Source organism: Saccopteryx bilineata, chromosome 2 (genome assembly GCF_036850765.1).
Source record: "Saccopteryx bilineata isolate mSacBil1 chromosome 2, mSacBil1_pri_phased_curated, whole genome shotgun sequence".
In the NCBI taxonomy this organism is placed as follows: domain Eukaryota; kingdom Metazoa; phylum Chordata; class Mammalia; order Chiroptera; family Emballonuridae; genus Saccopteryx; species Saccopteryx bilineata.
Window position 1 is genome coordinate 226,403,668 of NC_089491.1, and position 25,359 is coordinate 226,429,026.

General features: G+C 38.7%; 1 protein-coding gene across 11 annotated transcripts in view; it reads right to left on the reverse strand.

The window, feature by feature from the left end:
• The window catches only part of TTC3 (tetratricopeptide repeat domain 3), a 125,468-nt gene that overhangs the window by 65,095 nt on the left and 35,014 nt on the right, over positions 1 to 25,359 (reverse strand). For 9 of the 11 annotated variants that reach the window (XM_066259391.1, XM_066259401.1, XM_066259402.1 and 6 more), the window contains 11 exons: positions 20,244 to 20,298; positions 12,832 to 12,994; positions 11,942 to 11,987; positions 11,021 to 11,141; positions 9,814 to 9,877; positions 7,459 to 7,516; positions 6,640 to 6,718; positions 6,200 to 6,334; positions 5,464 to 5,544; positions 3,639 to 3,751; positions 953 to 1,073 (listed from right to left, as the gene is read on the reverse strand). In XM_066259391.1, coding sequence (XP_066115488.1) covers positions 953 to 1,073; positions 3,639 to 3,751; positions 5,464 to 5,544; positions 6,200 to 6,334; positions 6,640 to 6,718; positions 7,459 to 7,516; positions 9,814 to 9,877; positions 11,021 to 11,141; positions 11,942 to 11,987; positions 12,832 to 12,994; positions 20,244 to 20,298 — 1,036 coding nt within the window. Of the gene's footprint in view, positions 1 to 952; positions 1,074 to 3,638; positions 3,752 to 5,463; positions 5,545 to 6,199; positions 6,335 to 6,639; positions 6,719 to 7,458; positions 7,517 to 9,813; positions 9,878 to 11,020; positions 11,142 to 11,941; positions 11,988 to 12,831; positions 12,995 to 17,091; positions 17,155 to 20,243; positions 20,299 to 24,655; positions 24,793 to 25,359 lie in introns of those variants that run through there. The other 2 variants (XM_066259397.1, XM_066259398.1) reach the window with 2 other exon arrangements.

Below are 25,359 nucleotides of genomic sequence, written 5' to 3' on the forward strand. Positions count from 1 at the left end.
ATATCTAGCGATGGAACTGCTGGGTCACACGATAACTCATTCTTTAACATAGTGAGGAAGTACCAGACTATTTTCCAAAGCAGCAGCACCATTTTAAACACCCACCGCCAATGTACGAAGGTTTGGATTTCTCCACATCCTATCGAAACTTGTTGTTGGCTACCTTTTTGATGATAACCATCCTAGTAGATGTGAAGCAATATCTCATTATGGTTTTAATTTTCATTTCTTTGATAGCGAATGTTGTTGAACACTATTCAAATGCTTATTGGTTACTTGTATAACTTCCTGACACATGTCTATTCACATCCTTTGAGTTGTATGAGTTGACCCCTATGCTTTTAAAAGCTTTGGACAAAAGAAAGCTCTGAGTACATGCCAAGGATTACCACAACTAAAGGCCTGTTCTAGTCAATTCACACATAATTTAGGCTTTTGAAAACTAGCAAAGCAGCCTATGCTTCTGGATATAGGACTGAATTTATATTTTCTGAGGTCTCATGTACCACCTCTCAAGAGCTACAGTCACTATGATAAAACAACCATGCTATACACTTCTGTAAGGACAGCAATGCCTTTCTGCTTTATAATGTGCACTGAAATCAGAATGCAAGAGTCAAGTTCCAGCTCCACTATTTCCCAGCTGTTTAATCCTGAGATCATTACTTAACTCCTCTAAATTTAAATCTCCCTCCTCTGAAAAATGGGAACAATTACAGTACTCAAACTGGTAGGACTGCTGGGAAAATTAAAGATAATGAAATGTGGCAGCTGTGACTGGCACACAGAAAACATCTAGTTAACTCTAGTGATTCTTACTAGACCTTAAAGAGGACGTGGCTGTGGGGAGCTGAGGACTGACGGCCCCTGCCTCTCTGTTTTCTGATGCCTGAGTCAGTGTGGACTGGATTTTACAGTTAGTGGGAAGCTCTCCGCAGAAATAAATGATTACCTTTACTCTCCCTGGATGAGTCTCCTCAATAGTCACGTTACTTGTGGGCCAACTTAACACACCAGGAAGTCGAAAAATCAAGGTTCTTGCTTTCTCAAAGTGATTAAGAGCATCTAGAAACCTAGTCATAATTATGAAAAAAACAAAACAAAAAAACAGTATTAAAAGATGTGACATGAATCTTCATTCTCCAGAACAAAAGTCAGAGATTTCAAGCTAACTAGTAAGAGTACATTTGAGAAATCACTGTATAGAATAGTCACTATTACCTATACTTTCTTTATTGTTGTTTGCTTATTAAAAGTAACATAAATTAATCACAAACCTGCCTGGACACTGGCTTTATTATGGTAGGTGCACACAAGTGCTTTCTAAAGTTGAAAGTTATTTTTTAAAGTTTCCAGCAATTAAAACAGAATATTGAACAACATGGTTGTTTGACTTTTATGTTTCATCTATTAAACTAAAGTAGATTACTGAAGAGAAATACCAACCCTTCACTTCAACTCATTAACCATAAATAGGAAAAAAAAAATTTTTAAACCTGATTCTATTAAGACAACTATTGTAAAAATCACCCTACTGAAAAAAAATTTTTTTTGACATAGACAGAGAGAGTCGGAGAGAGGGACAGATAGATACAAACAGACAGGAAGGAAGGAAGGAAGGAAGGAAGGAAGGAAGGAAGGAAGGAAGGAAGGAAAGAAGGAAGATGAGAAGCATCAATTCTTCATTGTGGCATCTTAATTGTTCATTGATTGCTTTTTCCTATGTACCTTGCTTGACCAGAGGGCTACAGCAGAGCGAATGGCCCCTTGCTCAAGCCAGCGACCTTGGGCTTCAAGCCAGCGATCTTTGGGCTCAAGCCAGCGATCTTTGGACTCAAGCCAGCGATCTTTGGGCTCAAGCCAGCGACCCAGCACTCAAGCTAGCGAGCCTGTGCTCAAGCTGGATAAGCCTACGCTCAAGCTGGCGACCTCAGGGTTTTGAACCTGGGTCCTCTGCTTCCCAGTCCAATGCTCTATCCACTGTGCCACCGCCTGCTCAGGCCCTGCTGTAAATTTGTTAAAAAAATAGTATAATCTGAACATCTTTCTTCAACCATAAAGCTGTGAATTATTTTAACAGAACAAATGTGTATGCAAATTGGTTTAGTTATATATAGGAAATGTTTTAATCTAATTTGACTTACGGTTAAAAAAATAATTCCATGGATTCTCATAGTCCATTCAACAAAAGATACTAAAATATTAGATAACAAAGGCGATCAAGTCTATAATCTTCTCGTCAGACTAAAGAAAGTGTTTTTCCTGCTTTCTTCAATCTTAAAATAATTTCCCAATTTAAAACATTTTTATAGGTTTTCTTAAAAATTAATTTAGGAAGAAGGTAGAGAGGGAGAGAGAGACAAAAACATCAAGCTGTTCCTGTATGTGCATTGACCAGGGATTGAACCCACAACCTTCACATTTTTGGACGATGCTCTAACCAACCAAGCTATCAGGTCAGGGCTAAAAACTTATTTTTGCCTGTGTTGCTACATCACCATCCACCATCTAGACAGTTCCAAACAATAGGACTATAAACCAGAAACTGCACATTACAATGGCAAAAACAGCACATAGCACATCATATTATTTTGAAATTAGAATTCAAAAGCCTTTCAATATGGCAGACATTTTCGTTTACCACATCTCAATGATCTTACACATTTATGTTATTTGTCTAGGCCTTGAGAAGATCTGCAAAGTGACTGCTGCATTATACAGGTATGTTCAGCCTAGACAGTTTATGCTAAACTTTGAAATTAACTTCATTTGCTATTGCTATACAGATTGCTAAATCCTTACTTCTCTCTACCTAATCCTTAATATAAGTTAGCCTGGCCAGACAGTAACTTCAGGAAGTAAAAGAATTTCTTTAATTGTTAAAAATCTATAAAGGAGGTTCCAGGCACACTCTAAGATTGGGTTCCCAATGGTCTAATAAAATTTCTCCTAAAATATTAGATGAAAACTTAAGATAATTAAAAGTTATAAATCATTCAACAATTATTTCTTTATAGTTATCTAACATACCTACATCATACTGGGTACAAGTGGCAGGAATAGGAGAATATTTTTTAAAGCTCAAGGTGTAATTCTGTCCCCTAAAGTTCATACAGCAATTTGGGGAGTGAACACATATAAAATTTAAGGAACAGCTATATATTAAACTTTGAGTAAGGATTCCAACTATAATATAAATTCAGATTAGAAATTTTAATTCCTAACTCATGATGTCTTTGAACATAGCTGTAACCTTATATTAAGACCATCTTCATTAGAGGTGTTTCTGGGAAATTGGTATTTAACCCCAAAATTAAACAATATGACTTGTAAAGCATTAATTTATATCAAAACCATCACCATTTAAAATGACATATACCTAAAGATAAAATAAGACACTGTGTCAAATTACTGTTATTTAATTTCTTACTAGATTCAAAATTAGGAAGCATTGGAAATAGGTTTGATTGCCCTTCCTTTAATATTGTTATTAAATGCCAATCCTCAAAGTAATAAACACAATTATAATAATGTGCCACAGAAAAGATACCAAAGTAATTTCAGAAAAGGCATCATCACACATTAGATTCTGAATGAGTTACCAGCCAGGAGCATAAACTAGTTTGGTTTCCACTCACCTGTTTTTCTTCAAATATACTTCTCCAATTCCACAGTAGGCCAAGCAATCAAGTCCCTCATTGGGGTAGTGTTCAATCATCCTCTTAAATTGGTTTTCAGCTTCAGATAGCTCCTTCAACAACAGTAAGAGCAATAATCACTTACACAAAAATATAAATGCTAGAAGCGATTTTACCACAAGGTTGATTGTTTCTGTACAATGTTAAAAATAACTGTCCAGAATTTCTATGGCAAAATTACACCTTCTGCATTTCATTTTCTTAGCAACTGTATAAATTTGGATCATACGAATACTCACAACCAAATGATCCAGTTCCAAATTGACAAGCTGGCACTGAATACATCAACCAGCACCCAAACAAGCATTTACTGACACTCACCGAGAGTGTGTGCTGGCAAACGCCCCATGGCGTGACTTCACAGTAAGAATAACCTGTATGCAAAGACCCAGTGAGTGCTGCTCACTTGGGATCATGGGCACCCCAATGATGTTGCCATGTTTTGCGACAAATGACAGATAAATGCTCAATATTAAAAACAGCTCTTCACAGAGCTTCGGGTATATTCTTTTGAATATTCTCAACTGTGAAACCTCTGTGCCATTTATAAATTTTGTTTTGAAAAAAATCCAAAGACACTTAACTCTAGGCAATACTGCTAATCTCATCCATTGTGGAAAACAAACATCACTACAAATGTTGTTCGTGAAGCTTTGAGGCCAGTTTCAAAGAAGGCATTTCAACAATGTTTTTAGGGCTGTACTGGAACGGATATATCACTTCCTTCTGAGGCAACTCTGAATGATGAAATTCTTTACAAGGTTCAAGTTCAATCATACTTGTTTCTTTTCTTTACTCAGTCTCACTACTTCAAAGTAAATCACTAATGTGCTAAACTATCACTTCAACTCTAATAAAGCGAAAATAAGATACTATTACTCTGCCAAGAATAAAAGAACTAAGATCACGAACTTCGTCTCCAACAATCTAGTAAACAGGCCTTAATGGCAGACGCTCATTTGTTACATCCAGGACAAGGGCCACGAACCTCGGGCACTGAGAACTCCGGGAGAGTGAACATGAAAATGACTTGATCCTTCTGTGGTAGCAATGAGAAGTACGCCTTCCACTAGACGAGGAAGCTTGCAGCTCAAGTTGGTCGCAAGAATATACAGTACTATATTACACCCAAGGTAATTCTAGAGTCATTTCAACCTTTATCAAAAACTCAAAACCATGCATGCAAAGTATAACTATGTGATTATGGAAAGACTACAATCTAAAAAGTAAGAAAATACCCCAAGTACTCATAGCCCAGAACAAAGAGATATTATCATTTTTACTTTAGTTTTTTAAAAAACTAAAAGTTGAACTCCCTTTCCTAACCTTCCCAGGCCCATTCCTTTCTTCCACCACTAAATGCAATTGTTATCTTAAATTTGATGTAAGACTAGTCCATGTTTTTAACTTGTACAAAACACACAGATAGCCATAAATAATATACACTATTATGATGTATGTTTTCCAAGTAGTACATAAGTGTTATCACAATGTTTGTTATGTTCTCCAACTTGCTTTTTTCCTAATGTATCACAATATACATATTAGGCCCTTTACTTTTCATACAAAAAGAAAACAGATTACTACCGGTTGTCTGACACAGCTTTTTTCTAATGGGACTATAAACTTAATTCAACTTAGACATTTCAGAAACAATTATCAAGAAAGTATGAAGATGAAAATAAGCCCAAATGGGAAAACCACTTTTATGTATCTTCTAAATTCAATGGCATATTTAAGTTGTTATTTCTTTTACCAATCTTACCTCAGGCTGTCCTACTCCAAGTAGAGAAATAGCAAGTCCGTAGACCACTAAGACATAGTTAATCATGGCCAGGTTCAATTGCTGTCAATAAAAATGTTACAGTTAAAAATATGAAGATAATTCTGCCCAATTTGCATCATACCAGCCTGTTAGCTACAACAGAAAAAGTAAAATAAAATCTCACTAATCACTGGGATTGAGATCGAGGCCAAACAGAATTAGAAAATATATTTGCAAAAATATATTTCTATCAGATATATAAAATAGACTTGCTGTCTCAGAGTCCCTTAAAGGCATGGTTCATAACTTCAGTTATTCTCTTTTGCATGTTAAGTGCATACTAGTGGCATACTAGTGACAGATGACAACATTTGCTCTCTTACAACCCTGCATAAATTATTTATGGACCTAGCTAATACTTTCTGCGTGCAAATCCTTGATTTAGCATTTTTATGGGAAAGAAGGCCAGGAGTTCTAATGAACAGCAACTGGAGAGCAAGGGGAGAGTCAGAGCCAGGATGGTGTGCTGAGTGAGAGCGTGAAGGCTGAGCGAGGGTGCGGGGCTGAGTGGGAGCGTGGCCTACTCCTCGCAGCCTGGAGGAGATTCTGGCCACGTGGGCAGGGCCACATGGGCAAGGCCGAAGGTCTGCTGCCGACAGTGAAGTTGGAGCCTGGTTCTCTTCCACCTGGAGCATGTGGGCGCTGACAAACACGAGTCAGGGGACGGAGAATCTACCCTGATTTTCTGGGGATCAAGGCCGCTGAGCAGCTCCGAGAAGGCCTGGGCGGCGCTCCGGCACCGCTGCTCCAGCAGCGCCATGTACCCGTCCTGGATCAAGCTCCGCAGCATCTTCATGATATTAGCAAAATCCTGTCAAGAAAATCTTCCTGTTAAACCTCTGGGAAAGAAACAATTCTGCTATGTTAGCTGTTAGTTAAATCTCTGGTTAACATAATTAAAAAGGTAGAATCTAAATTAGTGATAGTTTAAAAAAATAAATAAATCAGTGATAGTTTCATTTCTCAGTAATCACATTAAATTGTATGTCCATAACTAAAATTAAAATAAGTAAATATAGGAAAAAAAATATTAGAGACGTGCATAACTAGATTAATTCTTGTGGAAAATCTCTTGTTTAGAGCTTGCTTTTCCCATCAGAAGAGCCATTCCCTTACCTGGTGTGCGGCTCTGGAAGACTTAGAAAACTGTTTCTCCAAGATGCTCTTCCAATCTGCTGGTAAACTCCCTTGTGAGCTAGAACCAAAACAGAAAAATGTTGCTTTGAATGATTTTAGCATAAAACAGTCTGCTTCTATAAAGAAGAAATACATGTACTGAATGTCCCTCGAACCACTAAGTACATGGAAAGGCCCAGGCTCCTGGTTGAAAGACCACTATGGTGCTGTTGCTCCCCAAATTCATCTCTACATCCAACGACAGTCACAATAAAAATCCCTATAAGATTAGAAATAGGGGGGGGGAGTAGATGAATTAATTTTAAATGTTGGTTCATCAAGAAATACTTTCCTCCCATGATAATCACTGACAGGGCCTCTGAACACGAGCATACCCATGCCTGTGTATGCAGGGGAAGTTTCCAAAGAGCCAGGACACAGTGAACAGTGAGTTCCTGAAGGAGGCCACTAGAAAAGAAACTACGGGAGGTGGATTAAGGTCAGCAAAGAAAGAGGCTAATTTTTGCTTTATATTTCTCTGAATAGTCTTATGAGCATGTGTTCTGGAATTTTAAAAAATTAATACTAGTATATGTATGTATCTATGACTTTCAGAAATCAGTATTAACATCAGGATTCATAATTCTATATTCAAAAATGACATGCTTTTGATATCTAAAAGGATTTTAGGACTCAACATAATATATCATACATCTGTAAAAGTAGCCACTATGGGAAAGAGATTCTTTTCTTTTCCTTTTTTTCTTGGAATGAGGGCATTAGGGGAAGAAACAAAAAAACCTTAGATAAAAGCCATACCTGAGCTCCAATTCATTGTTTCGGGATTTTTGTTTTCCTTTATATTTTGGAGGCTGACCTATGAATATAAAAAGTATTTGTCCTAAAATCTGGTCATTAAAATGTACAAGCTTAAAAAGTAAAGCAATAAAAAATACATAAAACTGAATAAGAAAGCAATACCACAAGTGTAACTACAAACAGGTAAGTCAAAAAAGAAGCTACTGATGATGTTTGCTTGTGTATGCTATAAAATTATTATAAGTTATAACAGTTGTTGTTATGTAGACCTAGAGAAGACACAGAGACACAGGGTGTAGTTTCTATTCTCAGTTTACAATCAGATGGAAAGAAAAGACAGTCTCTGCAATAATTAACAACAATCCCTATTAAGAAGAAAAGAATATACTATGCTGTTACTGACAAATTAATTCCACAGTAAATGCTCTTAACAACTCACAGAAGGGAGCCACAGAGAGTGGAGTGGCTGGGAGAAGCATTAGTGGGCTCGCAGCATGTGTGTTCAGTTTTAGAGAATAAGTAGGATTTGCATAGAATGGGCCAAATCCCAGAGCGGAGTCCCTCTTAAGAAACATTGAGTAACCCTATGTGACTTGGTGCATCTGGGAAGAACAGAGGTTGAAAAGGGGCTGCTAAAGCAGGTTGTGAGGAGGGTGATGGGCCATGCTTCTGCTTCTTCAGCTCTGTGAGTTCAGCCTTTACCCCCGGCAGGAGGCAGGAGGTGGGTGCACTTCTGGGCAGGGGACAGACTGCCAAGCTGTGCACAGCAATAGGGACCATGTGTCTGCTGGTAGCCCTTGGAGAGATGGCAGAGGCAGGTCAGAGCCCTTGTAACCAGGACAGGATGAGAGCTCAAGCTGGTCTTGGTGGCCTCAGAAAACAGAAGAGGCTTCTAGAAAGGCAGAGGAGTTCTAGTTTGATTTCTGCTGAGTGACCTAAGGCAATACTACTTAACCCTAACCTTGGGACCACCATTTCTTCGACTGAATATGGATGCTGAAGTGTGGATAGTATTTAAGTTATTTATTTAAATGTACTATCTGATGGTAATGGCCTAAGAAATATCAATAAATTAATAGCTTTTTCCAAAAGAAAGTTTTATCCTCAAAGACTTTGCACATGCTATTATAGTTACACCAGGTAAGACAATCACCTAAGTCTCCCCTCTTTACAATCCTGCTGAGGTGCTGACCCAATGGAAAACCCAGCAGTGAGTAGCGGGGCATGTGGCATGGGCGCCTAAGAGAGGACAGAACCGCAGGAAGCAGAGGACAGAAAAAGACAGAAACGGCTGCCAGAAGCAGAAATACTGAAAAGAAAACAAAAGAACCAACAAACCAGAGAAAAGAAAAGAGGGCAACAGGATTGACTAGAAGGTCGCAATCTCCCTGCAAGAACCCCGGAAAAAATGCGTAAGAGGTGGAGGTAACAACTGTGAGGCATTAAGAAAATCTCTACTTTCTTAAACTGTTTTAAAAGGCAGGGGAGCATGTAATCCACTCTAGAATGATTTCCATCAAAATCTGGTCAAAGGGAGATTGAGAAATAAATGAAGCATGGACATCTGTGCTTCTCTGGGACCCTTTATTGCCCAGTGACGCCAAGTCCATAAGGCCCTGTTATGTCTGCTGCTCACTAGATGTGGCAACAAATACATGCACTAGGTGCATACAATTAAAATAAATGAGTATTAGCCTAAAGCATCCATGCTCAACAAAGATGATGTCACTCCTAACAGGGTGAAAGTTTGTTACTAGGAAACAAAGAAAATCTACCTTTCTATAGAGCAGCGGTTCTCAACCTGTGGGTCGCAACCCCGGCGGGGTCGAAGGACCAAAACACAGGGGTAGCCTAAAGCTATAGAGGATGGGGGCAAAAGTGGGCTGACAGGAGTACGCAAAACAATTTATTCTTGTATTATTTATTAATATATTATTTTCCATATACAAACAACTGTAAACCTACTTTTGCTCCACCCTGTATACAAAGCAGAGTTGTATGTACATTATGTAAAGACATAGTGTCTGGTATTAAAATTTCATGGGGAGGCAATTACAGAAAAGTCTAGAAAGGCTCCTTGGCTGGGGGGAGATAATGATATGAAAGCTGAAAACACTGGCCTCATGGAAATTAGACAGCAAACCAAGCAGAGTCTCACCTTTCCTTTCCATTACTTTTATTTGGAGTTCCAAAATTAGATTTCTCACATAATGTGAAAAGACTGAGTATTGACTCACACGGAACTGCCCACCATGTAGTAATAGAACAAGTACGAACGAGGCTGGTGCAAACTTGGGGCACAGTTTGGACAATTCTATATTAGCTCAGCAAAAATTTGTGCAAAGAAACACTCACCTGGTACTGGTATAAATTCAGGGAGACAGTCACAATCATCTATCATCAAAGCTTCCTCTACCACCTACCCATGAAAATAGAATTAATGAGACTTAAAAAAAAAAAGTCATGAAGAATTCAATAACTAAATAATAATATAATAAATATAATAATAATATAGATTATAGCGCTTATTCAAGTGCATAAAATACCTAGGTGGTAATTAAGCCTAAATGAACAAACAAAATGATAACTAATGATAAGAGGCTGTGGTCTGACAATTCCGATACCCAGCATGAGTGGTGTTCAGCGTCTGTATGTACGAATACCATTGCGTCTTTCCTTACGCTCCTCTCCCTAACTGGACACAGCCTCCTTGTGCTCGCTCCAGCAACACTTATAGTGAACAAAGCCTCCATGGGGTTTTCATTATTAACAAGAAAAGAACTATAGCGTCGGTTGAAAAAGTTCCCTCCAATGCCTAATAGCCATCTAACCCAAAACACTGTTCTCTCCCCCCCCCCCAAATCCCCGGAGAGAAATATAAATGTGGACCTGGTGATACCTGCTGAGTTTTGAGTACACTGTAATTCAGAAAAAAACTCAGATGCAGTTCGTCTGGGACACTGGTCCCAGAGCCAGGCTAGAGGCCCACAGGTGCCCTAAGGAGCCATTAGCACAGCAATGAATCAAGGGCTCTGGCCACCATGAAGAGCAACAGGGGCTGTGGAAACCCATCCGGCAGAGGGGCTGGCGTGCCTCCCAGGCCTGACACAGCAAATGGGGTGGGTGGTTTGTTACAGTGCCAGGCAGCCATGTAGACTGCAAATGATGAAAGACAGGAAAAGAAAAACCCAAAGCATTGTAAGCGGTGGGGTGACTTGGCCACCAGACTCCACTGGCACTCACTCCCAAGTGACTGACTGAGAGACATGTAAAGGGAAGGCATACAAAGAGAACCGCTCAAGTATAAAATAAAATTTAAGAAAAAAATAGTTTGAAAATATACAAATGTGAATGCAAAATGAATTCTGTGATAACGAAATATTATTTTTACTTAGTTATAAGAGTCAGTCCTATTATTTATTAAAAAGAATCATTCTCTTGATATTGATAGGCAAAATGTTTCATATCAACAAAACATTTAGTTTCCATTATCACTGAAATATTATTGTAAAAATGTGAGACTATCTATACTTGATATCATCTTATTTTTAACTGAGCTTACCCTTAGATTCTGATAACCACCGCTTGCCATTTCAAGGGTGGTTTTTCTGGAATCTCTTTCGATCTCCACAAAGTTAAGTGAAGTACTAAACGCAGGTACTGATGAACTAGATGTGCAGGCCCTGAGTGAGGATCAAAGGACTCTTTTTATTTCTATTGATTAGTATACGTTTTTAAAAAGTTAACCTTCAAAGAAACAGGTCTTAGCCATTCCAGACTGTTTTAAAAAGGATCTCCACCACCTCTGACAGTGGGTATTATACATAAATATTATTTTACATTTGGTATTAAAAACTCAAAATAGATTAAGAAAACTCAAGAAATGTATTCTGGTTTCTAATATTAAAATAAGTTAAATTTCCTTGTTTTAAATTTAACTGCTTCAATATCTTAGGCATGTAGAAAAAACTTAATCTCCTTTAATCACCAAGTAACAAACGCAGAGCCTGGATGCTATTTCACTGCAAGCATACTCAAATCTATCGTCTAACAGGAAGCATCTTAGCCCTTGAAAATATATTGGGAGTCTAGAGGCAGATGTTTCCAGGACAGAGGTTAAGGGTTAAAAGGCACAGACTGTGCCCTTGCTCTCTGTTGCCAGGATCTGGTGGCCAAAACTGGTCCCCAAACCCAGTAACATCCCATTAACATTTCACCCCTTTCCCCATAGAATTAGGCTACTGATCTCCAATATACACATATACAAATACCTCAGTAAAAGAAGCAGCAAAACAAATCTGGCAATTTATAGGTCACCTGATCTTCAACAGGGACACTTGAAAAACCGCCTATCATCCTTCCAACCCAACTTTACTGTAGTTGCTATTAGCTACTAAAGCATCAGACACAGCAATTCTTAAACTCACAGGGCAAAGCCATTCCACCAAGTTAACAGCTACTGATTGGACTGGTATTAACTTACCTGCTTTCATAAAAGGTTTTAATTAGATTCCTAGTTGATGTTCCACCTATAAAAATCAATCACACACATAACTCAGTAATTAGTGCATTGGTAACACATACTTTAAAAGATTTTCAACTTCAGAGAACTGAAAAGTAAACCTAAGCAATTTTACATTTCAAGATGCTTTTAGTTTGATGATCGTGTCAACAAAATGTCACACAGACTTTATCTGACATCCCATTGGATGCGATCACAGACTAGATGCAGCAATATATAAATGTGAATCAGAGGTGACACCTGTCTTCAAGAAGCTCACAATCTTATTTATAATCATATTAGGCTGGATGACATCTGCTAGTGAAACAGAACCACTCAGCTCAGCTTCATGAGATACTACACACCCAAAGAAGAAAAAAAAGGGAAGACCTGTACAGAGAGTGTAGGATAAGGGACTATAGAATTCCTAATCTGCACAGGAAATTTCTGAGCTATACATAAAATCAGCCACAAACTGGGTACAAAAGCATCAAACAACTCTACTGATGGGATTTTCTTCAGTAAATAACCACAATAGTAAAGGGGATAATTTTAAAACAATTTTGTTTCAAAAAGGATTACCTTTATTTCAAATTTTAAAAAAGGCATCGTTTTCAATACAAGAGTATATGATAATTCATTGCTGAATGTTTCAAGTAAAAATAAAAATCATTTATAAGTACCTCATGGAATATAACACTAATATAATTCTATACAGGTAGAAATGGAAAACTTAAGTGACCTGACCAAGACAACAAGTAAGTACAAATCATCTGAGAACTGATTTATGGCCCTTCATTAATCCAAGAAACCAACCTTCAAAAATTTTAAAGGGAATTCAACTGAAACCGAAAGAATCTTAGGTGAAATACCTTGCAGGTCTTCTATTTGTTTTTGTAAGGTTACATGCTGCTGAATTAGATCCTGGATTCCCTCAGGGTCATTTTTACAGAGTGTTTGAGCTTTAATGTTTGCTTGCAGGGCCCAGTCATACTCCCCCAGCATAGAAAGAGCAGCACAATAACGATAATGACCCTGTTCCAAAAAGATAAATTTAATTTTTCTCAAAAATACGCTTAAATTAAAGGAAATAGATAAGGAAAAATATTTTGCTTAAAATCTGATTAGTTACCTAAAATGTTAGATTAGATCCCTATCAATGAGAAATAAATAGAAATGTTAATACCTCTCAGGATATTAAGTTACCTAAATGAGTTCAGTGAAAAGTTATGAACAGTTTTCATAATAATTTATAACTGACTAGAAATCAGTATTTTTGCTTGAGATTTATGTACCCCCAAAGAAAAATTTCAACATTTATCATATTTTACTAGTAAAGAATGAAATAATTTTATACCAAATAAAGTATAAGGTCTACTAAAAAGTTCTGTCTCTATCACAACAAGTTTCGACACATAAGCACATGTTTATTTGGCGCATGTGTGCCTCTCTATTTTTATCACTTAATGTATACATACTGATGTAGGAAATTAACTAAAACAAAGTTAATTCACATTAGTCTTATGTGTGAAGCGATAGTGTGCCCATGGCTACTGATAAAGTTCATTTAAACCACTTTAATTTTTACGAATTTCAACAAGGAAGAAATGCTACAGAAGCATGTCTGTCGCATCCACCATATTCCTCAGACTTAGCACCCTCCGACTATCACTTGTTTTTATCCTTACAAAATTTTTTGAAGGGCAAAAAATTCAAAAATGAAGAAGATATCAAACAAGCACTGGTTCAATTTTTCGCATCAAAAGATAAAACATTATTCAAAAATGGGATATACAAATTGCCCTCACGCTGGCAATAAATCATTAATAATAATGGCAATTATATTATTTAATAAAGTTTATTGATGGTAAGAAAAATTTATATTTTGTTTTATTCCAAAAATGGATAGAACTTTCCGGTAGACCTTATATAAAAATCATTCATATAAATAACTTAAATTTTTTCACAGTACTTCTAACGCAGTAATAGTCTCCAAGTCATTAAAGTCCCTACACCTTGGAAATTAAGTTTTGGCTCAGGAAGCAGTTTCCCAACCCCTCTGCAGAGAAGCCTGGGCACAGGGGGTGAATCTAAGCCAGGCTGCCATCCACTTCTCAGTCAAGTTTTAATTCTTTTAACTCTTAGTTCTTGGTTTTAAGAAAGAAAAGGTCCAAAACCACTGATATACTCTTAATTCCAATGATCGGATTTTGGGGGTTGTTTCGTTTTTGCTACAGAACCATAGTCCTGGCTGGTCCCATTTCCACATTTTGAGAAATCTACATCAAGCATGAATATTTTAACCCAGAAAGCTAACACTACCAAACCTGGGCTAGCCTACCTTTCTGCTAGCTACTCAAAAAAACTGAACCTCCACTGTAGGCACAATATCTTCACTAGAGAAATGATTTTCAAGTGAAAAGAGGCGAGGAGCTGGCCCGGTGTCACTTACTTAGAGGCAAACCAAAGATCCCTGATCTCCTGGCCCAGAGACCTTTCCTCTGTACTACACACTTAACAATGAGCATTTCAATTCTATAAGAAAATCTGAAACCAGGAATAAGTGACCTTTGTAACAAAGATGAGCTTTTCACTAAGAAAAGCCAGAAACAATCATGGGGGCCTCATTTATGCAGGTCTGTGCATGTACAATACTGCTCTGGTGACCAACCCAACCTGAATTCTGGAGCACTTTTTCAGCCAGACTAAGACCAAGATCCTCCTCCCAGGCATATGTCTACTTTAAAGCTTATATAACTGCATGGGGAAAAAAATCTACAGCACCAGAAATTAGGTTATAAATCTGCTTAAATTTGTAAAAACAAAACAAAACACTTTCTCTTTTCACTTTACATTTCTCATCCTTTACTGAGTCCCTGGTCCCTAAACTCTGTAATAACCAGTATACTTTCTACCAGTTGAGAAGGAGTTTCTTCAGATCTCTTTGCTGAAGTTGTTTGAATGAAGCTTAAAGGTACTTCAGAGAGTTTCTTGAACTCAATTACAATAGGGTCTTGCCCTTCTTTGACACTATCTCCTTCTCTATCACACATATGAAACCCCTACTGTTCATCTGCCCAGCATCCCCTTCGTCTGAGTGCCACCATGTCCTTTCTCCACACAGTAATAGCAGGACCGTCAAGGCTAATGCTCCATCCCAACTGATGGCAGGGTAGGTGCGACACAGGAAATGGGCCAATCAAAATGTACCAATTTCCAGGTCAGAGTGATGGGTCCACAGGTGGGCACACAGCTCAATGAGAGTAAGTCCGAGGCATCCCTCAGGTCCCTCGGGTATGCTGTATAGATACTAAAGATGTTCTACTTCCACTAGAATGAACAGTTAGTTATTGAGGATATCAGTTTGGTACTCCCATTACATAAGTCTTTTTCAAAATGAAGCTAAGACAACCCACACTCTACCATTTCTGGTCAAGATAGAGTAGCAGACATTGAATGTATTCTCTTGACTAAAACAAATAACATAAGTGAACAGCATATATGAAACAAAGGGCTGCAGTACACTGGATATAAGGCAACAACAGAGTGATCCCTGACAGATGAGACACTCAAAGAAAGCCCTCTGCTTGCTTCAGCTTGCTGAATGGAGTTTCTAAGCCATGCACCAGGAGAAGGAACCCAGGCAAAGATTGAAGTCTCAGTTAAGAAGACAGAGCCAAGAGTCCAGGAAAGCCAAGGCAGCTCAAGTTCACAGGGCAGAGGACCAGAGGAGAGAGCTGCACAGGGCACTCGAGAGGTCTTCACAGGGCACCCCTTTAGTCCAGCTGCATACTAATCAGTACCTGCAGCACGTGGGGCAACTACCCAAAGCCAGGGAAAGACCACCTGAAAAGCTAACAGGGAACAACAGTCAGTACTCACACAGGAGCACTTCTTGCTTCCACCAACATCATAATTCATGAAGTATTAAATGAAGTTCTTAGAAGTTTGCCTTGGCTACAGAAAAAATTAGCCTTATACCCAATACTGCTAAGGTCCCACCTACGAAGCTTAAAATAAGACTCCAAAGAATTAATCTGTTTCCAAGTAACTACTGCATCACAAAACAAAGCTAAAAAATATTTAGAGAAATACAAAAATTTTGGGTAAAATTATAATGTCTGGTATCTAATAAAAAATTATAGGTATGAAAAAAAGGAAAATGTAGTCTATAATGAAGAAAAAAATCAATCAATTGAAAACAACCCAGAAATGGCACAGATGAGTGTACAAGGACCTTAAAACATTATTATAAATATATTCCATATGTTCAATGAGCTAAGATGGAACATATGAAGTAAAGACATACAATACATAAGAAATACTCAATTGGAAATTCTAAAGATGAAAGCTATAGCATTTAAGATGAAAAATACATTGGACAGGAGATGGGAGAAAATATTTGCAAAAGACACATCTGATAAAGGACTGTTACCCAAAATACACAAAGAGTTCTTAAAATGGCCTAACTAGGACTTCGACAACAGCAAACACTGAGGTGGGTGTGGAACAACTCTCATTCAATACTGGTGGGAATGAAAAATGATACAACCATTCTGGAAGACATTTTTGTGGTTTCTTAAAAAAATAAACATATTCTTATCACATGATCCAGCAATCACACTCTTTGGTATTTACCCAAAGGAGCTGAAAACTATGTCCACACAAAATTTGCACATGAATGTTTATAGCAGCTTCACTTATAAATGCCAAAACTTAGAAGTAACCTAGATGTCCTTCAGCAGGTGAAGAATAAAATATGGTCCATCCAGAAAATGGAATGCTATTCATTACTAAAAAGAAAAAGCTATCAAGCCATGAAGACATGAAGGAAACTTATATGCATATTACTAATGAAAAAAAGCCAATCTGAGAAGGTTACATACTGTCTGATTCCAATAAGTGAAAAGATCAGTGGTTGCCAAGGGTTTGGAGGGAAGGCTGGATGGGCAGATCAGAGGCTTTTTAGGGCAGTAAAAAGACTCTATATAAACCATAAAGGTGGATACAAGTCATTATAAATTTGTCCAAACCCACAGAATCCACAACACCAGCCGGTGGACCCAAAGATAAACTGAATTCGGAGTGACTATGAGGTGTCTGTGGTAACCCATCAGTTTTCACACACATACCACTCTGCGGGGTGATGGTGACATGTGGTGGGTGTCAGGTTACGGGAAATCTCTGCCCCTTCCTCTTAATTTTGCTGTGAACCTAAAACTTTAAAAAAAACAGACTTAAAAAGAAGAGTCAGTCTTTTGTTTGATAAATTAAACCAAGGACATTCGAAATAGAGTCCTCAAAGTAAAAAAGTTTTAGTACTCTTTTTTTTAAGATTTTTTTTTCTTGTATTTTTCTGAAGTTGGAAACGGGGAGGCAGTCAGACAGACTCCCGCATGCGCCCAACCAGGATCCACCCCACATGCCCACCAGGGGGCGATGCTCTGCCCATCTGGGGCATCACTCTGTTGCAACCAGAGCCATTCTAGCGCCTGAGGCAGAGGCCACAGAGCCATCCTCAGCAACCGGCCAACTTTGCTCCAATGGAGCCCTGGCTGCGGAAGGGGAAGAGAGATAGAAAGGAAGGAGAGGGGGAGGGGCGGAGAAGCAGATGGGCGCTTCTCCTGTGTGCCCTGGCCGGAAATCGAACCCAGGACTCCTGCACACCAGGCCGATGCTCCACCACTGAGCCAACCGGCCAAGGCCAGTACTCTTTTTCTAAGTTGATACTAGATTGAAATAGAGAAAAGTATTTCTGGAAAACCAGTAACATGGCCTGGGTTTCAATATTAACATTTCTATCATCTATTCATTCTGGAAATATTGATAGGGTAGCTGCTGAATGCCAGGTTCAGGGGTCAACAAAGACAGTTTCAAGCACAACAATTACTCAAAACAAAAATAGCAACACACTGATCACCCTCAATCCAACTGTCTTTTACTGTAATAATACCCTGCAAAGGTCACTTGACCTTTCTGAGACTTAAATTCTACATCAGTAAAATAAGATACTTAAAAGAGACTGCACAATTTGGATGATGAAGAAATCCACCTGGGGAACTTTACAGTCCTGACTGTATACTCCAAGACCACCTGAATCACAATGTAAAGGCTGAGTCTACTCATTCCAGTTTAGAAACACATATGAAAATCCAGGAAGGAAGCCTGAAACATGTATCTTTCTGTCTTAATGAAGTTTTACTAAAAATATTCAGATATTTTTATAATTTAGAAAAATACAGATTACTATAACAAATACCCAGAATTAACTGTTCATTTTGTTGTATTTGCTTCAGATTCTTTAATGAAAGAAATAAAACTGTACTAACATGGCTGAACTATCCTTTGTACCCTCCTTAATCTTTCCATCTCTCACTGAACAGAAGCAAACACTATCATGAGTTTGATAAGTATTTTTCTAGCTGATATGCTTTTACTGCTTTGTTCATTCAACGCTGTTCTTCAAATCTATAAATGTTGACAAGCCAGTTAACTCATTTCAACTGCAATCTAGTATTCAATTCATTCATTCACTAAGTCAACACACATTTTCTGACGAGTGCCTGCAGCCTGGATTCAGTAATGAGCCAAACAGAATACCTATCCTGACGCAACTAACACAATCCTGGAGGGAGGCGCACCACAAACAACACACCTTAACAGTACACACAGCAGGTTTAATAATGCTAATGCTAAGAGGAAACAAAGTAAAGCAGGGAAAGAGTAGAGCCAGTGAGTAGGAAGGGGCAGAACTAGTATTTCAGTACTGTGGCCAGGGAAGGTTTCTTTGAGAAGACACTTTCAGTGACAACGAAAGGCAATAAGGGAGCTCAGGAGCTAGCTCATGCTCCAGAGAAAGGCACGCTGACTGCGGGCACAGAGAAGAGCAAGGACAAGCTAACAGTGGCCTGGCACGTTTAAGGAACTGTAAGGAGGCCACTGGGCCAACACAGAGTGAACAAGAGAGTGAGAAAGGGGGAGAGCAGTAGAAATGAGGTTGCAGAAATAATGGGTATTCAAGACAGGACAGTTCAGACAGATCACATAATGACTTTGATCAAGTAAAAATACCACCTTCACCCACTGCTTTATTAATGGATATTTAAGTATCTGAAGTTCTGTGCCAATAAAACAAGGCTGCAAAGACCACCTGGACTATCTCACCACACACACATATGCAACAATGTCTGTGTGTTACACACAATTAGAACCAAGGAATCCTGCTCTCCAAGCTGGCTGTAACTGGCTCCACCCCACTGGTTTATTGAGGGGTCCTGTTGGCATACACATTCAACCAATATCAGGGCTGTTGGTCTTGCTCATTTTTGCCAAAGGATCCAAATACTATCACTGTTTCATTTTCTCAGGTACACGTGGGTCTGTTTGGAGGCTCTCTATTCTGCTCTTTTGGTTTCATTTCCCTGTCTCTGTACAATTTAATTACTGGGCAACAGAGCTTAGTTTATTTCTATTGCTCATTCAGAATTCCTCTTCTGTGAAATGCTTGTTTATTGGCCCATTTCTACTGGGTTTTTTATTTTAGTTTTGTGAATATTCTGGATAAAAATCCTATCAGTTAGACATGCTATATATATGACAAATTATCTCCTCCCAAGACTACAACTTCATTCATGGTGTGTTTTGACATACAGAAGTTTTTTAAAGTTTGATAGACAGCCTGACCTGTGGTGGCGCAGTGGATAAAGCGTCGACCTGGATATGCTGAGGTCGCCGGTTTGAAACCCTGGGCTTCCTGGTCAAGGCACATATGGGAGTTGATGCTTCCAGCTCCTCCCCCCTGTATCTCTCTCCTCCCTCTCCCTCTCCCTCTCTCTCTCTCCCCCCCTCTCTCCTCTCTAAAATGAATAATTTTTAAAAAGTTAAAAAAAAAAGTTTGATAGTCAAATTTATGTTTCTTCACTGATTTGTGCATAAGAGTTCATTATGCACAAATACCATCTCCTATAGTTCCTTTTAACCTCTAACTTTCATTTCTCACTAGGTCTTTAATTCATCCAATGTGTGCAGGTGTTGATATCTCAAAGGCTAAAGTGCCCTCAAGTTCCTCAAGACCCCTACGGGTAGCCAGCCCCTTTCAGGCACATGCAGCCTCACCCCTGTGCTGTCTCCTTTCTGGCTATGGAACTGGAGGTTCCCTGTCACATTCCTGAGCTTTGCATATTTTATTCAGAATTTTAAAATACAAATGTACATACATCCTCCACACAAGTTTTTCACCAAGATGTATGGCATTATTTGACCAAAGTAAAATACATAAGCCTACCTTTGTCCAGTTGTTCTTTAGAATAATGGCTCTCTTTCCATCACCAACTGCATTTCTAAAAAGAAAAACAAGAAATAAAACATTCACATTTTTATTTTAATAAAGGTATTCTACTATATTGCATTTCTATTTGTACTTTTTAAATTTTCCATATAAAACCTAGTTAAAAATAGTTTTTTAATTTTTAAATATCCATACCATATATGTCCACTAGGAAATTTGGAAAATACAGAAAAGTAAAACAAGGGAAAAATTCATCCAGAGTCATAATCACAACTACCCAGGAATAACTGCTGTTCATATTTCTAGAGTATTTTCTGCACATCTTACCCAACTTCTTGTTTTAGTTGTTACCATGTAATTTCTCCATTCTCACATATCAATTATCCCTTCTCTCTCAAAAATCCATTCCATATTATGGTGAATTTACATAACACTCAATTTACCAATCGAACCACTTCAAATGTACAGTTCAATGGCATTAAGTACATTCACATTGTTGTACAATCACCCATCAACTTTAAATATACTCAGATCTCTTCTAATATTTTTAATAACTATGTATTAAACCATAAGAAAACACTGTTGGTAGTCTAACCCTCCTCTACCTGATTACTAGACTTTTGTTGCGAGGGTCTCTTCCTCACTACTACAAGATTTAGAGATAGTTCCTATTAGTTTAAGCAAATCATGGCAACCCTCTCTTTTCCACTGACTAGCTTAGGGGTAGTCATGTGACAGTGCTGGCCAATGACAACTGAGGCCTATGAAATCATCACTCTTAAAAAGATTACAAGAACAAAACTAGGTAACTTATGCTACCATATAACCATTCCCATTAAAAGGCTATATATTGTGTGTTTTTTTAAATAAACAACTGAAGAGGAGCTGACCAACAGAGTATGATACAGAAAGCAGAAAGAGATTTTTACCTATAGTCACCTCATCTACATCACAAAGGAAACTGCAGTGCATGCAGAAAACGTATACTTAGGAAACAGTGCTGTGCCAACTGGACATTCATATGAATCTTGAACCCTACCTCACACTAAATACAGAAACCACCTCCAGATGGACTACAGATCTAAATACCAAAGCTAAACAATCAAGATTGTAGAAGAAACAGAACATTCTGGTGACATCTGAGCTGGCAGAGATTAGAAACAAAACACAAAAAGTGCTTACCATAAAGAAAACAATTGGCAAACTGTACTATCTTAAAATCAGTAACTTCTGTTTGTGAGAAGAAAACAGTAAAAAGGCAAGCTGGAGTGTGAGAAGGTATTTGCAATGCATATATTTGTCAACTCATATCCAAAATTAAAAAAATATGACAGTCAACTCAAAATCCAAACAGGCACTTCATAAAGAGAAAATCTAAGTAGTCAAAAAGCATATGAAAAGATGCTCAACTTAAAATATCATTAATCAACTTAAGGATATGCCAATTAAAATCACAGCACTACATCATTACACACCCACCAGAATGTCTAAGTGAAATGACACAAAATAATAGTAAGTGTAGTGAAGATGTGGAACTGGAAAGCTCATATGCTGCTGGCAGGAGTGTAAAATCATACAACCACATTGGAAATGATGTGTTAAAGCTGAATATAAGCATACCTTGTCCTGTGGTGATTACACACTCAACAGAAATGAGTACATGTTCACAATGACACCACCTATAAAAGCTGAATTCTAGAAACTACCCAAATGCCCACCAACAATAGAATGGATAAAATGTGGTATATTCATGCAATAGATGAACACTTTACAACTTTACATGCAACAATATGGATCTCAAAAACAATGTTGAAAGCCACACATAAAAAAGCACATACTATACGACTGTTTATATTACACAAAAACAGGCAAAAATAACCAATGGTGTTGGAAGTCAGAATAGTAGGTATCCTTGGGGAGGAGGTGCGTAGTGACTAGGAGCAACAAGGGGGCTTCTGGGAAACTGGGGTTGCGATCTTGATGCTGGTTACAGTTGTTTGGTTTCTGAAAATTCAACCTACACACTTACAAACTGTACACTTTTCAGTGCATGTTTTTTTAAGATTACAAGAAGACTTTGTTGTAATGACATTTGAGCTGGCAGAAATTAGAAACTCTTTGGCAGAGATCAGAAAAGACTTTGTTGTAATTTCTGCTGGAAATGGTATTCGCCTTGATGTCTAAATTACAATAGCATCCTGACATCCTGAGACAGCAGCCAGGAGTTCAAGTCACACAATGGGTTGGGAAAAAAGAAACTTAGGTCTTTGACGACAGTGTTGAGCCATCCTCTTCTGAAACTCTTGAATAAGGTTAAGTTTTCTTCACCATTTGAACCAGTTGAATCAGCTGTAACAGGGTAGCTCTGTTCGTTAGTCTTGTCCCAGTACACTAAGGTTGCGGGTTTGTTTCCCAGTTGAGGCACATACAAGAGTCAACCAATGAAAGCATAAGTGGAACAACAAACTGATATGTCTCTATGTCTGTCTCTCCCCCACCTTCCTCTCTGTCTAAAATCAAGTAAAAAAATTTTAACCAGTTGAAACAGTTTTCTGTCATTTGTAGCTAAAACATCCTAATAAAATGGCACACCTTTTCCACTCAACACCTCTCTCCCCAAGATACCTTTAACAGCCACCTATGCTAGCTGTCTCCATTTACTCTCTCATATTTCAACCCACTCCAACTCATCTTACTTCCCAAGCTTCCCACTAACACTTGCAAAATCAATGATATCCCCATTGCTAAATCTAAATTCCATTTGGCTTCTCAGGAGCAATGGGCACTGCTGGCCATATTTACCTCCATGAAACCACACTGACAGTTTTTCTGCTGCCTCTCTAGCCACCTCTTAAGTCTCCAGTGCAGGTTCATCCTTCCCCAACTGGCCACTACCTGTATGCCTCAAGGCTCAGCCCTAGTCCCTCTCCTAGTCTCAGCTCAGCCTCTCTAGACCAGTGGGTCTTAAGCTTGACTACACATTGGTACTGCCTGAGCGGCTTCTAAAAGCCCAATGCCTAACTAATTAAATCAAAACCTGGGGTGAGGGGTTATTCCTTTAGCACTTTTCTAATGTGCAGTCAAGAGGGAAAATTACTTCTGTAAGCATCTCACCCACAACTATAGCTCCATCTAGGTTAAGCTACCCAAACATCTATCTCTTGCCTAAGCCTCTCCTTTGAGTCCAGACCCACGTGAACTGTCTGCACCACATTCCATTTGGATCTTTCAAGGGCACTTCAACTCAGTATGTCCAATAGTGAGGTCAAGTTTTACTTCCTATAAACTTCTCTTCCCATGACCTCAGTGCCAGGGAGAAGGCCTATCAACCCATGAATCTGAAGAAGGCAGAAACCTCAGAATAGTTCCAAACACCAAACTATAAGCAACTTGATTTTACCTCCAAAATATGTCAAATCCTTCCATTTCTCCATTCCCAATGATATTACTTCCTCCTGGCCACCATGTCCCTGGTCTAGAGCACCCCAACAGCCTCCTAACCCACATCCACGCTGCATCCCCACCACACACTTTCCTACTGCAGCCAGACTGACCTCTTTAAGGAATTAATCATGCCATCTCCTGTTTAAAATCCTTTTCTCTTAAAGGCTGACACCTTGAAAATAGCCTACAAGACCCTTCTTGGTCTAGCTTCTGATCACTTCTCCCTTCCTTCTCTGTATTCAGGCTACCTGGTAATCTATTTTTCCCAAGAGTACACCAAGCTCCCACCATGGCCTTCACATTGCTGGCCCACTGTCTAGCACACAGGAACTATATCTGTTTTTCCTCACTTCTGGACCTATTTATAAACAGAACCCCAATTTTATCTATTAAATGCTTATTATATTATAGTTTGTATTATAATATGCAATATTATAATGCGATCATAATATATAATTGTTATAATCACATATATCACAGTATTTATATATGTATACGAACACTAACATTCTCACATTGATTAGCATGTGACCACACTGTACTACTAAAGCAAAGGGGGCGTGCTAGGCTGCATGGTGCAAATGCCACTGCAGCCAGGATCTGCGGAACAGGTAACTTTGCAGCAGCAGGACCCTGCACAGAATGTCCAGGAGGACAGGAAAACTCACAAGACTGTGTGAGCTAGTACCGCGAGCCGAACAGGCTAGTAAACAGAGTGGAAGCTTAGGTGCTCCAATTGATTACCTCTCACAGGAAGTGTTATTTCTCCAGTCCTGGCACCTACTTCCTCATAAATATTCTACACTTTGCCCTAAAATGTTAGCAGAGAACTTATTTCCCATTCCTCAGACTTCTACTTTGATCTGCTAAATTATCCTCTCCCCATCCCTAACTTTTCCCAGAGGGGTAGTAATCACATGTGGCTTAGCCTCTTCTTTTTCTCAAGTTCACAAGGTCCCTATTACCTGGTTCTGTCTGCCGCCATGGGTGAAGCTCCCTGGCTATCAGACTTCAGGCCCAGTTCTCCAACAAGTCTTTCAGTAATGGAAGTCAGATTGGATCACCATGTGTCTTCAGCTTCCATTTCTTAAATGATTCTAAACTTGTGAGGGAAATAAAATGCTACTGACTCTCTCAAACCATAATATATTAAGTCGGTAAGAATTTTGCAAGCCATAAAGGGTTGTTACTTTCCACCCTTAATATAAACCATCACTTTCAGGGCCTGACCAGACCAACAAAGAAATAACAGTACAACTCCCCAAGGTTCTAGCTCTTACAATGCAACAAAAGCAGGATTCAGATGTAATAATGGTTGATCGCTGCCAAATGTGCACTGACTACTACCAATGGCTGAATAAACACATTTGAAATTAAAAGGATGTATCTGGGCCTTACTAGAGATGGTACACTGGATAGATCGTCGGCCTGGGATGCTGAGGTCCCAAGTTTGAAACTCCGAGGTTGCCAGCTTGAGCGCAGGCTCGCCAGCTTGAACATGGGGTTGACAGCTTGAAGCTCAAGGTCATTAGATTGAGTCCAAGGTCACTTGCTTGAGAAAAGGGTCACTGGCTCAGCTTGAGCCCACTGGTCAAGGCACATTCAAGAAGCAATCAATGAACAGGGAAGGAGCCGCAACTAGGAGTTGATGCTTCTCATCTCTCTCCCT